This window comes from Macadamia integrifolia, chromosome 2 (assembly GCF_013358625.1).
Source record: "Macadamia integrifolia cultivar HAES 741 chromosome 2, SCU_Mint_v3, whole genome shotgun sequence".
Classification (NCBI taxonomy): domain Eukaryota; kingdom Viridiplantae; phylum Streptophyta; class Magnoliopsida; order Proteales; family Proteaceae; genus Macadamia; species Macadamia integrifolia.
In genome coordinates, this window is record NC_056558.1 from 8,126,466 (window position 1) to 8,143,884 (window position 17,419).

The window sequence follows — 17,419 nt, forward strand, 5'->3', positions numbered from 1 at the left end:
AAAAAAAAAAAAAAAAAAAAAAAACCCTGTATGCTGCATAGGTTGGTAATCAACATTTCTAATTTACTCTTCTTGCTGGTTCACCTTCTGCCTTTATTGGTTACACCTTTCTTTTTCTCATGGATACCTAAACTGGAAGAGACTTCATGAACGAAAATCTTTGTCAAGGGGCTTGATTTAGGATTTGACTCATGTTGGTTTAGCAGAAGGAAAGTGAAGATTCGTCAACTTGATTTAATTTTCAATTGCAATGGATGTAGTATCTTTGTATGGTTTCCTAAATCCTTCTTTATGAACCACATCTTTCTGTATCACCCTCAACTTTGGCAGTCTGATCCTCATTATGGGACGCAACCTGATTTATTCCTTAGTATGAGTTATGTTTTGGCCATTGGCGTTGGCTATTCTAGTTGGAGGCAGGAGAAGAAAAGTAAATTGAACTTGAATCATTTTAATTGTATCAACAATTACTACCACAAATATGTGTACCATTGAGCATATTTGCAAAAATGCCCATTTATAATAATCACGTTACAAAAGAAATAGAACTGAATATAAGGGAAATAAAGTAAATTCTACTGAGGCATGCTGCTCTGTCTCCATGTGCATAACCTAAGGCTCACCAATGCGTAGAGATGTGGGTGCCTTACTAAGTGGTGTGCCTAGGACTAAGACGAGGCGAGAAATAACACTGGTAAAACTAGTGACAGAAGAACCAATTGAGTATGAGAAAGGCCATAATCTGGTGGAAGTAAACCCTAGGAGGGTGAAGTAGAGGCGATCTAAGATTTAAGTTTTCCTGCGATATAATTTCAACACCTAGTGAAACTGAAATATTTTGCCAAATTTAGTTGATTCTGTTTGCCAATTTGAATCCTTGGTCAAACCAGAATATTTCACCTAATTTTGCCAATTTCAATTGATATTCTGACAGACTCTCCTTGCCGGTGTGAAATATGAAATTCCCACATTGTGTTGTAGGAAATGCAAGGTTGTGGAATTCTGTTGTAGATAAGCTGATAAGGAAATATTGAAATATGCTCTCTTTTTTCTTTTTGTGTGGAGAGCTATCTGAATTATTTCGGAATGCAGGACTTTACTGTAGGGAAGAAAATTGTGCTGGCTTTTCAGACACTTGGAGTTGTATATGGTGATGTTGGAACAAGTCCATTATATACCTTCAGTGTGATGTTCAACAAATCTCCAATTCGTGGGGAGGAAGATGTTCTTGGAGCATTGTCACTGGTTTTATATACTTTAATCTTGATATCACTGATCAAGTATGTTCTTATTGTTCTTTGGGCCAATGATGATGGTGAAGGTACGCTGGAGGTTGTAAACCATGCCTCTTTTATTTCAGCTTTCTTGTTTTTATATTTGCTCTTAAATAGTGGATTCCAATGAAGCTAATTTTTGTTGCGTGTAACTTGTGCAGGTGGTACTTTTGCTTTATATTCATTGATTTGTAGGCATGCAAAGGTCAGTCTTCTTCCAAATCAGCTACCATCTGATGCCCACGTATCAAGTTTCAGGCTAAAAGTGCCTTCTCCAGAACTTGAGAGGTCGCTGAAAATTAAGGAGAAGCTTGAGTCTTCGTTGACACTGAAAAAACTTCTTCTGATGTTAGTGCTTTTGGGTACTTCTATGGTGATAGCCAATGGAGTTGTTACTCCAGTAATGTCAGGTTCTAATAGCTGTTCTCCTTCATGTTCAAGTTGTTTTAGGGAGCCACATGCATATATTGATTTTATAACTGTAAATGTTAGGTGTTTTTCTTCTTTTGAAAAATCAATTTGAATGAGCTCCTGATTCAGACTTTTCCTTTGATCTTTCATATATTTATTTTTTGATGCAGTGATGTCGGCTGTGGGGGGTCTAAAGGTTGGAATAGCTGGAATTAGTCAAGGTAACGCCATATTCTATTGATTTCATAAATGAGTCTGCGGCAATTCTGCAGTGCTTTTATTGCTTTCCTGGGTTCTTGGTTATAGAAAAAATTGAATGCTCAAAAACATATTCTGGAGTATTGTGCCCTGTTTGCAGTATGAGCCACCTTTTGAACCTGTGATGATTGCTCTAGTATTTCAAAGATTCTTGAATGAAATTATGGTTTTGGATTTTTTTTCTTTTGTGGTTCTTGACTTTTGAGTATTTTGCAGCAGGTTACATTGAGGTTTCAGTTGAGGCGGTGATTGGAGTTTCTTTCCCTTATTGCTATGTAGTATCTGTTTGTTTGCCCTAATATCAAGTTGACCAAACTATTCAAAACTGCCCAACTCAATGTCAAGTCTGCATAATAAATTAGAAATTAGGAGAGACCATAAAAATTATAAAGCTAGATGGAAAATGTAATTTGTTTCTCCGAACGACAACTAACTGGGGTTAATATTTTCCATTAATATTATCAGATGAACTTGAAAGATGTCAGTGTGGCTTTATTTTACACTTTTTAACATTACTGTACCAGCAACACAATTCTGCCAAGTCTGCTCCTCCTACGAGAGACTACAGCCATTTCAGTTTCACAGTGATGGAAAACCGTTGAATGGAGTAATCACTTGTGTCTAACATGACACTAGCCCTCTTTATTTATAATAATGGAGAGATTTTTCTACAATATTACAAGGACCAATAAACCCCTAAAGAACTTAAGGGCCTGTTTGGATTCTAACAATATCCCTAAAACCCATTATTACAACACTCCCCCTCAAGCTGGTGCATTGATATCACATATGCCAACTTGCAGATAATAGGATGAAACATTTTACTACTAAGACCTTTAGTAAATAACATCAGACAGTTGTTCACTATTGAGAACAAAAGGCACAATGACATATCCAGTGTGTCAAGTAGGGATCATACATGTACTAATTAACTATGAGGAGAAAAAAGGATGCCACGTCCTGGGGTAGATTAGAAGTAACGGAGAATGCGCAACATAGCTTTCATGTGTGTCAAGTAAGGATCATTCATGTACTGACTAACTAAGCTGACGGCATACACTATGCAGGGGCGTGTATGAGAAAGAAATATCAAACGCTCAACTAATCTGTAATATCTTACCTTGTCCACAGAATGACCTTCCTTGCTAATTAGGTGACCATTAGCATCAATAGGAGTATCTGCCGGCTTGCTTCCCAACATACCTGTCTAGAAAAGAAGGTCAGGCACTACTTTCGCTGAGACAAGTAGAATCCATGAGAATACTTGGTAACTTCAATGCTAAAGAAGTAATGAAGCTGTCATAGATCTTTAATCTTGAATTCCTCACCCATGTATTTCTTGAGACGAGAAATCTCTGCTAGATCATCACTAATAACAACAATATTATCTACATAGACGGTTGAGGCGATAGAGGAGCATGCTCAATTTATTACTCTCATTTGCATGGATACGACTACTAGTTGCGATTTTCTTGCTACCTTGTTCATGCTTTGTGTTATTTGTTGGAGAGATGGTCTCTCTAGGAGAATCTTGTTGACTTTTCGAGTTCAATTGCTATTCCATGGGCTGTTTGTGGGGACTTTAATGCAATCTTATACTCACTACCCATCTGAGAAAGCAGGTTGATCGATGCGTGTTATGATGGTAATGCCCTTACATGGACCAATAATCAAAGAGGAGTGGTTTATTGATGGCTTGTCTAGATTGGGTCTTTTACAATAGCCGATGGACCGCTCAATTTCAGCTTTCCCAAGTGCGTCACCTTATTCGAACTTGTTCTGACCACGCTCCATTATGGTTCGAGTTTTCGGCTTCTGTTGCCCCAAGAGTATCATCTTTTAAATTCCAGCAAATGTGGATTTCTCACCCTGATTTCAAGAGCTTTGTGAAAGGTATCTGGGTGCCGTTGTGAGTGGTTCACCACTTTTTGTTCTTTACTGAAAGCTTAAGCTTCTTTGTACCAGGCTCAAGGTTTGGGACAAAGATGTTTTTGGAAATATTCATTAGAATGTTAGAAATTCAGGGGATGATGTTAGTCGGGCTGAAACAGAATATGATTGAAATCCTTCTGATGCCATGAAAATTGTTCTATAGGGTGCCCGCAGTCACCTCCATCATGACCCATTACAACAAAAAACCAAAGAATGATTACCCCATGACCCATATAATCCATTGGGGTTTGAGTTTAGATTTTATCTAGCCCAATCCATTTGATTTGCAATCTTTGCCTGCACCAACTTTGTTGTATTTTTTGTTACCCAACCGAATCTGTCTGATAAAACTGGATGACCCACCCAACCTAGACCATTTTTGTGTTCATTACTTCATTGTTGAGTCAGTAGCACGTCTGGCCTGTATGGTTGGAGCATCGACTGAAACTGTTAGATCCCCAACAAACATGAACAAACCAGTGCCAGATACATGCTCATATTGTATATAGAAGTAAAAATTGAATAAGCTTAAAAGACTCTAAAATGTGACCAACATGACTCGAACACTTTATGCTGAGAATAGAAGGGAAAGAGGAAATCTTAGTCTTCAAAGAGGTCCATGCAGGTTTTAATATTTGCATGCTTGTGGAGGCCACATTGGGGATTTCTAGATGGGTTCTTTTTGACAGTTGTAGGGCATGGTTCAAGATCTCGGTGTTGCAGGTTTCCGAGAGAAAACCTTGGGTCGAATTGGATTTGTTCCAAGTTTCAACTGGTTTAGACCAGGTTTCAGTCGAAACCACTGATTCAGCTGCTGTGTGATATGTAGCTTAGGAGTTATTTGACAGATTTTTTTTTTCAGCACTCACATTCTGTGTTGTAGCAGGGATTATAATTTATAATTATGCATCTTTTTTTTTTTTTTTTTTTTTGTTTTTTGTTTTTTTTTTTTTAAGGGTGGGGGGGGAGGGTACTTTCAGTATTTGGTTGACTCGTCTCCTTAAGTTTGTTTATGGGTCCAGATAAACTTTTTTCATGGGAAGCTGATTTCTGCTGCTTAGAAATCTCTCCACTTCGGCTGTGTATATTGATGGTGCTTGTTGGTGATTTCATGAGGGTGAGAGGAAACCACTTTTCCCAACTGCATCCAGCCCTTCTAAATCTCAAATATTATTGAATGCCAATACCTTTAACCATATTTTCTTTGATTTCTCCCTCAAACCATAGTCCAAAAATCTTTTTTTTTTTCGCAAGTATATTGATTACCTATGTTCTTTATTCCTAAAACCTAATTTGGAAAGAGCCGAGTCATTGCTTCTCTTTTATCCTAGTTGAAAGGTTCTGGGTGTAATTTTTCCTGCATCAGTTTAACCCCTTGTTAACTTAACCAAACGCAAGGGTTTCCTTGTAGCAACCATTTAATTCATGTTAGTGGCTTGTTAATTGATTTAAATCTCTTCAGTCGTGTTTTTAAGCATTTGGAACCAAACCTATTTCTTATCTGTACTGGCCAGAAGCCCCATATGGTTGAACTGGGACCTGGTACTATAAACTGAATTTCTTCCCAACATCCACTGTATTTGATGCAGACCAAAATAGGTTCCTGCAGAAATATACGTGCTGGAATAAGGATAATTAGCCCGGCCAGACCTTGGTTTAATGGCTTCGTCTTGATCTGGTGTAATTCTGCTTTGTGGGGACTGAACCAAGGTTGAACCAGCATTTGTGTGGAGGAGTATCTTGGAGGAAATCTTGGCATCATGTGGCAGGCTTCTGGAAGGCTGCAAGCTGGCTGCATGGAGATTGGTTTCAAGAATATTCCTAAGCATCTTTTGTTTTATTTAGTAGATTCAATGTTATCTTTAGTTATCAATAAGTATTTTAGTTGCTAAGTACAAAGAGCAACGAGGAAGTTTCTATTTCAGCAACTCTTTCTTGGCAACCAAGAGAGATGAATTTTGTAATATCCCTGTTATAAATAAAGAAGCATTGCAAGGGACGATTTTGAAGTCAAGAAAAGATTGGCATTTTGTGCCTCCATGGTTGTGAGATGCTTACCTAGGCCATAGGTGAGAGGCCTTGGTCATGTCCCCTCTCCCTCCCCCCTTCTTCTTCTTCCCTAATTTTTCTTTTCTGGTTCTGAAAGTTTCAGATCTGCACAGACCGATACTGAGGTGATATAAGTTCTGTATTATCATTTAATAGAAGAACTTTTGATGATGAAATCCTGCCGTATTTTATGCTACTGTTGCTTTTGTGTTTGATGTCAAGACATACCCTGCGTTGCTGTTTCCTACTTTTGTTGGCCAGCATCAATGAAGTACTATTTGTGATTCAACTAGCCAGCAGATCATGATGAGTTTATGGAGTGTTGCTCCACCTAACATAGACTTCCTTCGACTGTAACATGGGACTGATCTGACCTGTGGATTGGTTATTTGTTTGGTTGTTACTATTTCTGACGTTAAGTTGCTATTTTGAAGTAATACTGTTCTAGAAAAATTAGCCATGGGAATGGATTGATCTCCAATTATGATGTTCCATCTGTTGGGCGATGAATTAGGTTATGTTGATATTTTGTTCTGCCTTGGGTATTTGAAGATATAATGCTATTCCTAATTCTGAGATTATTTCAATCCTTTGCTAATAACTTGGAATCCAACCGTTGGATCTTCATCCTACTTTTGAAGGATTGGTGTACTACCAGTACCTAAATGTGACCTGAGTTTGGGGTTAATCTGATCCCTAGATTGGGAATAACCTGAGATATTTAACCGGCTGGTTGTGAGCCCTAGGATTCTGTTGTGGGTAGGACTCTGAAATCGACCTTTGGATAGGTTGAATCCATTATTATTCTTCACCACCTTTTCTAATAAGCTGCGCCCTGCTTAACTGATTCTCTGTCCATACCTGATGCATCACACTGCTGACAGCACATTCTTCTTTTTTCCCTACTTTAAAGGGGATGTTCCTCACTTTGGTGAAGTTCTCTCTGCCAGGGTAAACCATTCTGTCGCTACGATGGTGACTACAGTAGGATGCCCTCAATGGCAATAATGGAAGACCCCCAAGGATGAGTCTTGGCCTGAGAATTAAATTTCAACCATGCAAAGAACTGACCCAAAAATCTCTTTTGAATAATGGCTAAAAACATTCATTGGTCCAGTAATAAACATTAAGTTCTAGCTCTGTTAGGAGACTCAAGATAGGCCTAGAAATAGCTAAATCGAATCTTTAAAGGAGCCTCTGTTTTGTGGATCTATATGCTTGATCCAAAAGACAAGGCTACTGGTTTCTGAAATTTATTTGTCACGACTTTAATTATAGGTCTCGTATCTAAATGCGTGGATCATTTTTAATTTGTCAAATTGTCTAACCTGATCATCTGTTGGGGATGAATTCTGTATTCGTGATGCGTGCTAGTTTTCTAATGGGTTGGATCTTCTGCCCATCACCACATCATATATTTGAACTGCTTATATCCCTTCTTGATTTCAATTCTGAATTGTCCACAAGGAGGCTAAGTAATAAGATGTTTCCTCCATTTTTTTGCAGATCTTGTGGTCATGATTTCAGTTGCATGTCTCATAATTTTGTTCAGCGTACAGAAGTTCGGGACAAGCAAAGTGGGACTAGCTGTGGGCCCTGCTTTATTCATATGGTTTTGTTCCCTTGGGGGATTTGGTGTCTACAACCTAATAAAATATGACAGAAGTGTGTTTCGGGCATTTAATCCTGTATACATCTATTACTTCTTCAAAAGAAACTCAACCCACGCTTGGTTGTCTCTTGGGGGTTGTCTTCTGTGTGCAACAGGTAACAGTGCCAATCTGGAGATTATGATTTGGGGAAGCATATGTTTTATCTGTCTGGTAAATCTTTCTAGAAATCATTTCAAAGATCTGATACTCTTTTTGGCCTGCGTGTCATTTTCATAATTGGTTTCGCAGTCGAGCTGTTTTTTTGTCGAATTTCATAGTCAAAGCTCTCAGCTATATGGACCCACCATCTGGGGATATTTTCCACCGTTGTATTTTCAGCTGTTAAATCAGTGATAATATGGCACTTGATAGATAGGGTACCATCTACCATGGGGATTGGGCATATCTGCATATGTAAGTTTCAAAGCGGGAGTCTTATGGCCCAGCACTTATTTAACCTCGTCTCAGCCATCCAAATCTTTGTTAATTAGACATGTTGATTGCGCTTGTGGTTTAGTACTTTTCGGATTAAACTCAACATGTGACTCAAGAATGATGTGTAACTTCTCCACAAAATTTGAGCATCAAGTAAACAGCCAAATGGTTGATAAAAGCATCCGGAGGCTTGATCTCTCTGGACGTGCTCTTCTAGAGAAACCATATCCTTTCATATATATATTTATTTATTTGGGCTTGGAAACTGTTTGGTTGTCGGATAGTTAATAAAAAAAATCATGACCTTTCTGAAAGTTTTATATTATTGTGCCTTTTTCTACTGCATCAGAGGTGTGATATTTATGTGATGCAGATGCTAATCATTTATGCCAAAGTTCTGCTCTAATGCATGTAGAAAGCATTGACTGTATGATAAGGTCAGGACAGAGGGTGGGCCTGAACATGCGTATCCCTGAAAAGCATTTTTCTAATGAAAAATATTTGAAAAAAGGAAGAAAGCTCAATGCCAGGTCATTAAAATTTAAATTCATACTGTAAAATAATATTGGCAGTGTATGGTGGAGCTTTTCCATTGACATCACATAAATGTGTTTTAAATCAACCAGATGCATAAATGTGTTTTAAATCAATCAGATGCATTGGAATTCATTATTTGTTAAATACTAGAAGTACTATTGCACTCTTCCTTCCACCCCAACATCTCCTTTTAGGATGAGTGACAATCAATTAATTATGTTTCAGGTTCAGAGGCAATGTTTGCAGATCTTTGCTACTTCTCAGTGAGATCAGTTCAGGTAAAGCAGTGCACAATATATTATGTATTTGTTACCAACCGAAGAGGAAAAATTGTTGCTTGATGTATTGTTTGTATATTACAATTGATAATTATGAAGGTGGCCCTCTCTTGTTGTTCCCTAAGCATGTTTCTGTGATTGAAAAATCAAACAAATGAAATTTAAAGTGGGTCCCAGGGAGGGTGTTGGGAAGACAAAAATGAAATATGTTCTTTCTTGTTTCTTTTCTCTCATTGGGATATCAATGATAATTGTATTAAAAGGAAACATGTGTTTGCTCTGCTTATGTTTCTTGCAGCTCACATTTGTGTTTCTAGTTCTGCCTTGCCTTCTGTTGGGATACCTAGGTCAAGCTGCATACCTCATGGAAAACCTAACCGTGTCCGATCAAGTTTTCTTCGCTTCCATTCCAAGTAAGCCTGAAATGCCTCAAATATTTGTTATTTACTAATATGAATTGTTGTATACCTGAAACTACCTCTCATAAAATAAAGGTGCCTGGCCTTTAAGTGTAATTTTAAACTATGGAGTCTGCGCTTAATAATGTATGTTTTTGAATTTTTACCAACATTTCTCTGAAAAAAAGGAAAAATACTCATATGTTCATAATATGTGTTTGATTCCACAGGTGGTGCATTCTGGCCTGTGTTTTTCATTGCTAATATTGCTGCATTGATTGCTAGTCGAGCAATGACAACAGCCACATTTTCATGCATAAAACAATCAACAGCACTCGGTTGTTTTCCTCGCCTGAAAATTATTCACACTTCTCGAAAGTTTATGGGTCAGATTTACATTCCAGTCATTAATTGGTTTCTACTGGTATCCTGCGTGGTGCTTGTCTGCAGCTTTGCAAGCATAAATGAGATCGGAAATGCATATGGTAACCTAAAATTACCTTTAATTCTCAGTTATCTATTCCCCCTTCCCTTTTCTTCTCATTTATATGTATGTATTTTTTTTTTTATAAGTTATATACATTGCTTTGGTGTGTTTTTGTGTGTGTGTGTGTAGTAGCAATCTTGCATGTGTGGGTATTATGTGGCGGAGAGAGTTAATTTATCAAACAAGCTAAGTTCTTTTTAAAACCATGTACTGAATGTTCATTCAAGTGTATAGGTTTCTACAGAATGGATAGCCCAGTAAAATTTAAACATTAATCGGAAAAGGAGATAGTTAACATGCATCAATTGTTAGAGTTCCAAATAACAAAACATGAATCAACAGACGGGGGTGGGGATGGGCATCTCCACCATATCTTTTAGGAAACTATCCAGAGTTGAAATCAATACAGGAAGAAAGATATGTTCACATTGGGTCAAATCAAACTCTAGTTAGACTGGGTGACCTCCTGAACAATGATAATTCAGAAACAGTCTAATCTGAAGTTGCTTTCAATGAATCAAAGAAATCACTTCCGCTTGAATAGAAACACCCCTTCATAGTTGTTCCTGCTTCCCATTTGTTTATATACAGTTTACACTTCATAACAACTCTTGCTCCCAGCTTTACAAGAACCATCTTCTTGCTCCTGCTTCATTTAACCAAGGCAGAGTAACTGTATTAGATCACATGTTCTCAGCATGTTTCCCAGTGGTGACACTCCTGTCTAATCCTTCCATCATGTTGGTGTTTCTTAGCATGTCTATGGCTATCAAATATGAGAGTAATGATGCATAGTAACCGCAAGACATAATGTAATTAAATTTATAAGAAAAAAAGGTATAAGGACATCTGAGATTTTTCCATAAGCTTACCAAGACCCGCATTTCCCAAAATCATACTTTTTTATTATAAGTATCTTTCGAGACCTAAACAAGGATTATAAGAATACCAAAATTTCTCTAGATACACCACAGTAATCCACAACATCTACACAAATTAAACTAGTCCATCCAATCAAGGTTTTGACAGGTAGCAAAATGGTAGAATTATTATTAAAACTGGGGAAAACTAAAGAGGGGAAAAAAAAAATTCCCCATGAAACAAAAACAATAGAAACACAAATTTCAATGAAGCATAAAACTAAGCAGTTGGTGTGCGAGAAAGTAAAAACATATCTCATCAAACACAAAATGAGCACAGAGAAGAGGGATTGGAGGTAACACTCTTGTTCTTGACAGGCCATTACAATTTACAAGGGGGTCCTCTTTATTGATATCATGAGGTACCGTACCACACAGCTACTTTCTTGCCAATAGGCTTTAAGAAGAATCTTGTCAGGTTTTCTCTTGCAGTGATGGGTTTCAAGAAGCCTAGGGTTACTAGGTTCGGAAATCCAATGAAAACCCAATGAAACCATAATTTCAGTAACAGGTTTGGAAACCAGAGTTCAAGAGAAATTCAATAACCAAGAATCAGAAACTCAGATGGGCTATAAGTTATAGTCGAAGGGCAAAAGTATGGCCAGGAATAGCTCCTCAAAAGATGACTCTGATCCAATGATCTAATCAGGATAAGAATTTCAATCTCGAGGCAGTTTTTGACACAGCTCGAAACCAAGATATGGGTCAAAATGGTCAAAACCAGGTATTTTTGGGGCGAACTTTAACATGTCATGGGCTGGTAAAAACTGGTCAAAACTACTCAAAAGTGGGCTGGTCAAAAGACTCAAAATTGGTCGAAACTTGGTATTTTTCAGTCAAAACTGATCTAAACTACTGAAATATGCAAAATATCGTCGAAACAGGTCGAAACCAGTAACAAATTGAATTTGACCCTTGGTTTTGTCTTGGCCAAGCTCAAAACTGGGGAATTTCAACCGAGATTTAGAACTATGGTCATAAGGGTATCCTACTAGGAATGGGATTCGTTAAAGCAGAATTTCTGGAGTGACTATCGATGGCTGATCTTATGGGGATCAAACCCCAGCAATTAAAGAGTATTAAAACACCAACATATTTCAGCAATAATATAAAAATACTAACTTGAAACAAAAATTCAAATCTGATCTTATAATAGAGTTACAACTAGAAATCCAACTTGAATTAGTACTAGAAATCAGCACCCAAAAAAAAAAAAAAAAAAAAAAATTGAAACGTGGGGGGTGTTTAGAATACTATCCAATCACCAAGTATGATATTAAATTTGTAATCACATATGGAAGCAATGGAGAAACTGAAATTCCAGCGAGTAAGGCATGCGCAATAAGAGAATAGAAACCAAAATGCTGACCTGATTTGATGATGAACAAGATGACGAAGAATGGAAGAAGTAGAAGGGTATGGACCAAACATCTCACCTGAAACAAGACTGAAATCCCATCACCCCTACCTTAGCATCTCACCAAGGGTTGTTACTGCATCTCACAGAAGCTGTTCTGAATCACACAGAACATAGGAGCAAATCCAAGCTTTATTTAATATTAAAAACCATGGGGAGGCTTTAAGCCTTACATTTTTTATATAGACTAAAAGTGTGCTTACAATAGAGGGGTGGTTAAAATAGGAAACCCTATCCATAATAGGAATTGATGTCCCCTAATAACCAAAACGCTAGTAACTACCTTACTAGTTAGAATAGGTGTTCCATATGATTAGAACTCTATCCATTGGACTAAAGGCCCAACACATATATAACACAACCCAAAGCTTATTTCCACTAAAATAAGTCCAATGTGTTTATCTGCATCAGGCAGGTTCAGAACCAAATCGAATGTCCTCGCCCTCACGTCTATCACTCTTATGGCTGCAGCCATCAACATGCTCCTCAGGTTGTCGCTGCTATCACTCATTATGCCTACTTAGTTCAGCTTTTACCTTCTCTCTCTCTCCACCCTCTGCCCTCTACTTAGAGTATCTGCTACAACTCAACGCAGTAAAATTCGAGGCAGGAGACAGAAATGTGAATGTCTGTGTGTGTGTGTGTGTGTGTGTGTGAGAGAGAGAGAGAGAGAGAGAGAGAGAGAGACTTTGGATTATGACTGCACTACATATGATAACACACATCTGCTACAATGATCGTGACACCATCCTCACCTGTTTTAACAATTCTCAAGTCTGAAGTCTGTCGTCAAAGCTCCAACCTTGCTGTCAATTAGACATTAGAATATTGCACACAATGTTTGGGAGTAGAGAGAGAGAGACAAACAAAATTCTAAAACGCCTCCGAATGTGAATAGCCAATACACCTGTAGCAGAGCAGTTATGTTGATGTTTAGTACAATTCAGGAGAAGATGTGTGAGGGGAGAGATTAAGAGACAGCAAGATTTCAATTTTTAGGGGGGTATTTTGTCCAATGAAAAAGTATACCAAACAACCAGGGTATTCCTGGATGTGTGTGTGTGTGTGTGTGTTGTGGTTCTTTGTGCAACCCTACAAGGAATTCATGCAGACCTGAGCCATTGAATAACCACTGGAGAACATCCTCTATTTTCAATTTCTGTAAAATCCTGGATATGGGAAATCATAGAACCCTGAAATAGTGGTACCAGCCCAACACATGGAATTACCTCTCCCCAATCTGGAGAAGCGAAAGAAAGATGGCTAGTAAAATTTCCTGGGGCTTTGAATTCCAGTTAAACCCCACGCGCCTTGTTTTCTATTGGATATTTTTTGTTTTGGGAGGATGACTTTTTTTTCTTGTGTGGGGGTAGGGGGTGGGGAGGGGGGAATTGAAGCCTAGAAATGGCTACTAGACTATTATACCCATTTCCAATCTCTAACAACAATATCTGTGGTGACTTTCTTGAAGAGGCTTGTTGTTGCAACCTAATGAGGGAAATCTCCTTTACATGGCCTTCATATCTGCCGCATGGCAGGTTGGTGCTTAAAGTTTTAGACATGTCCATGTTATCATCTATCTATCGAGTAAGTTGAGCCAAAGTGCTCTTTCCCAAAGAGAATTTTGATTCATCTGTTGGAAAATGTAGTGCTAAAAATCTCAGCACAGTGGGCCATAAGCTTTAGATGGAACCCCCAAATTTGACACAGGGTAGTCCATGGGTTTGCTACTCCGACAGTTGGTTTGCCAAGATCAACCCTTCATATGGCTGGGCCATGTTGATAAGCTTATCTTAATGGCTGTTAAGGAATTCCCTGTCCAAATGTAAAGTTCTTGCTTCTTATCATATTTATTCTTTTATTGTAATTAAAAATATTTCTGATGTTGAATCACTTTTACAGGCATTACAGAGCTTGGGGTAATGATGACAACAACAATGTTGGTAACCATTATTATGCTTCTTATATGGCAGATAAACATCATCATTGCGCTGAGTTTTCTGGTTTTCTTCTTGGGGTTGGAGCTGACTTTCTACTCTTCAGTTTTATGGAGTGTGGGAGATGGAAGTTGGGTCATATTGGTTTTTGGGGCGATTTTGTTTTTGATTATGTACATCTGGAATTACGGAAGCAAACTTAAGTATGAAACTGAAGTTGAACAGAAGATGTCAATGGATTTGTTGCGGGAACTAGGTTGCAATCTTGGGACCATCAGAGCTCCTGGTATTGGCTTACTTTATAATGAGCTAGTTAAGGGTGTACCGGCAATTTTTGGCCACTTCTTGACCACTCTTCCTGCAATCCACTCTATGATAATTTTTGTCTGCATAAAGTATGTTCCAGTTCCTGTAGTGCCTCAGAATGAAAGGTTCCTCTTCCGGCGGGTCTGTCCAAAGAGCTATCACATGTTCCGCTGCATTGCTAGGTACCATTCTGGACACTACCTACTCTAGAGACAGTCTTTGGTGGATTATGATCCTTGAATTGATTCGTCTTAAGAGTCTATCAAAGCAATCATTCAAGTTTACAATCAGTATTGTTTAGTCATGGTGGATTAGGGCTCTATTGTCCTAAATCACCCACCATCCATAAAAACATGTTTTCATTTTGTATTATTTTTGTGTTTGGATTGGAGTACCTTGTTACAACCACTTATCCCAAAATCTCTAGCTGTGAAAGTAAGGGCTAGAACAATGTATATCAACACACAACATCTCCCCACATGTAGGCCCATACAAATGGCTCTGCATGTGTCACCAAGGGGCACAAAACGTAGGGGCACAACAACACAAAACATGAACCCCTCGCAGATACTAGGGATTGAACACCCGACCTCCTGGCTCTAATACTATGTTACAATCTTTTATCCCAAAATCTTAAGCTGTTACTTAAGATCTGCAACAATGCATATCAACACACAAAAACATACCTCTTAGAAGGAATATTGCCTAAATTTAACAAAATAAGCAATCAGGACTCTTTGTGGGTTGCTGAAGGGTTTGGTTAATTAAGAGGAGGTGCATAGAAAAGAATGGTGAGTATGTTGGACACCAATTGAGCCCTAATTACAGATTAGCTTTTTTCTTTTTCTCAACACTGGAACGGAGGTCGAACTGAAAAAGGCCCTGTTCCCCTTTTTCCAGTTTGGTGCTGGCTTGATCCAGTGGTGTGGACATGATGTCAAACGTTTGTGATGCCAACTTACATTAATACCAAGCCTTAGTGAGGCAGGTTTCTCAATGTTTTTCTTTTGGTAAGCATTCATTAACCCTCTTTTCTTGGTGGACCTAATGCCTTTTGAAATTTTGTTGCATATTTACAATTATGAATAGGTATGGCTACAAGGATGTGCGCAAAGAGAATCATCAGACTTTTGAACAGTTGCTAATTGAGAGCCTTGAGAAGTTCATCCGTCGAGAAGCTCAGGAGAGGTCGTTAGAGAGTGATGGGGATGAGGATACGGACTCTGAAGATGAGGTCTCTTCTTCAAGGGTTCTAGTTACTCCCAATGGCAGTTTTTACTCTATTGGTGTTCCACTTTTGGCTGATTACAGCTTCTCTAACAGAACCATCTCAGAAGCAAGCACCTCGGCAGGGGTGAGGCCAGTCCATGTCTCAGAGCCATCAGTATCTGATACAGAACAGAGTCTTGAATGGGAGCTCTCCTTCATACGGAAGGCCAAAGAATCTGGGGTGGTTTATCTTCTCGGTCATGGAAATATTAGAGCAAGGAAAGACTCATGGTTTATAAAGAAACTGGTTATAAATTACTTCTATGCATTTTTGAGGAAGAACTGCAGGAGGGGGATTGCAAATTTGAGTGTGCCTCACTCGAATCTGATGCAGGTTAGCATGACCTACATGGTTTGAAGTTTGAAGTTGAATTTTGGCGGCAAAGGCAAGATTTCATTTTTTTGAACAAAAGTTTGGTGGCAACGGTCAGTTGTGAAAGAGGCATGGATCACAGGAAAATTTGCTGGGGGTTAAAGCTGATGGCACTCAATGTCAAACAGAGAGTGCAGGTTTCACCCAAGGGCCATAGAACAATCTGTTGCTGCTATCGTTTTGCACTTGAACGACGCAACCTGGTTTTGAACATGCCAAGCACTGAAGCTTCATTCTATTGATTGGAATTTGTAGTTTTTTCATGCTGCCTTCTTGTATTGATTGTCTAGTGCAAGAAAAGAAATACAGGAAGAATTTTTGTAATTACTGATTTGAAGGTGAAGTGAATTGGCCATTTTTTACCATTACAGTTCGTTTTGTATCAGAATAAATTCTTTTATCCCTAAGCAGAAGTTGTTACAAAGTTAACTGACCATCTTGAACTGTTGACACTTGGCCGCTTTGATTATATTGCAATCTTTTTATGATCCTGATTACCTTCACTGGGTTGAATGGGACTGAAATAATGTTGGGCAAGGAGGTGAACATCAATGTTTTTTAATTCCCAGCATAAAAAAATAATAATAATAATAATAACAATAATAATTTTAAAAAAATAAAAAAATAAAAATTGTGGGACCAATAATATGGATTTTCATCCAGGATTAAGTTAAATTTAAAATTTAAAATTTTAATATACTTATCTTTTAACTGCCTGATAAAAGCAGTTTTTGAGAATTTAGCATTGGAAAAATACTACCACCCATGCTACCAGCATTTGTCTTCAAAATTTATGGGTGGGTAGATTTCCCTTTTGTTCCTTTTTTGGTACTAGACTTCCATGATTATTTTGCTTCTACAAATTTGTCATGGAGCCTGTTTTGGTGAAATCATATTAATACAATTGTTAGAATGACCAAATCAGTTCATGCCGCTCAAGGAAGCTTCAATTTTAGTGGAGACAAATTTTGTCTGCAACTAGGATTTTTGTATTTTTTGTTTTTGGGTGGGGGAAGAAAGGAATAAATGTAACCAAAGCATGCCTACACATTTTAATGAAGACCAAGTAGAATCCCTTTACCATAGACATCTAAACCCTATTATGAATAATGGATTTACCCATGAAGGGTATTTATGATCATGAACAATATGGTGTGAGAGTTAATGGAGAACCCAAAGCCAATCATAGCTAGGATCATATCATCCCTTTTTTTTTTTTTCTGGCAACGAGGGTCATATCATCAATGGGAATGGAATTCTTTGAAAACTTTTACCATTCAATTAAAAGAAAAAAAAAGTATGATTATATCTAAGCTGGTCAACAAATCACAATATGTTTTGTGTGGCCCATATGATAGAAATACTCCATAGCCATCTTACTAGTCGAATTTCATCCACATGCTTCATTTGGTTGCAAGGGTAATAAAGGAAGAGAAGTGAAAATTTCGAACCTAGGAAAGAATTTTTTGTAATCATTACCTAAGAT

General features: G+C 38.0%; 1 protein-coding gene across 1 annotated transcript in view; it reads left to right on the forward strand.

Moving 5' to 3' along the window:
* The window catches only part of LOC122063203 (potassium transporter 7), an 18,740-nt gene extending 2,371 nt beyond the window's left edge, over positions 1 to 16,369 (forward strand). Inside the window, exons 2-10 of the mRNA XM_042626921.1 lie at positions 1,093 to 1,321; positions 1,436 to 1,684; positions 1,856 to 1,906; positions 7,431 to 7,691; positions 8,774 to 8,826; positions 9,125 to 9,239; positions 9,455 to 9,709; positions 13,951 to 14,473; positions 15,381 to 16,369. Of these exons, the coding sequence (XP_042482855.1) occupies positions 1,093 to 1,321; positions 1,436 to 1,684; positions 1,856 to 1,906; positions 7,431 to 7,691; positions 8,774 to 8,826; positions 9,125 to 9,239; positions 9,455 to 9,709; positions 13,951 to 14,473; positions 15,381 to 15,918 (2,274 nt within the window). The 3' untranslated portion in view covers positions 15,919 to 16,369. The remainder of the gene's footprint in view (positions 1 to 1,092; positions 1,322 to 1,435; positions 1,685 to 1,855; positions 1,907 to 7,430; positions 7,692 to 8,773; positions 8,827 to 9,124; positions 9,240 to 9,454; positions 9,710 to 13,950; positions 14,474 to 15,380) is intronic.
* Positions 16,370 to 17,419: the final 1,050 nt, after the last annotated feature.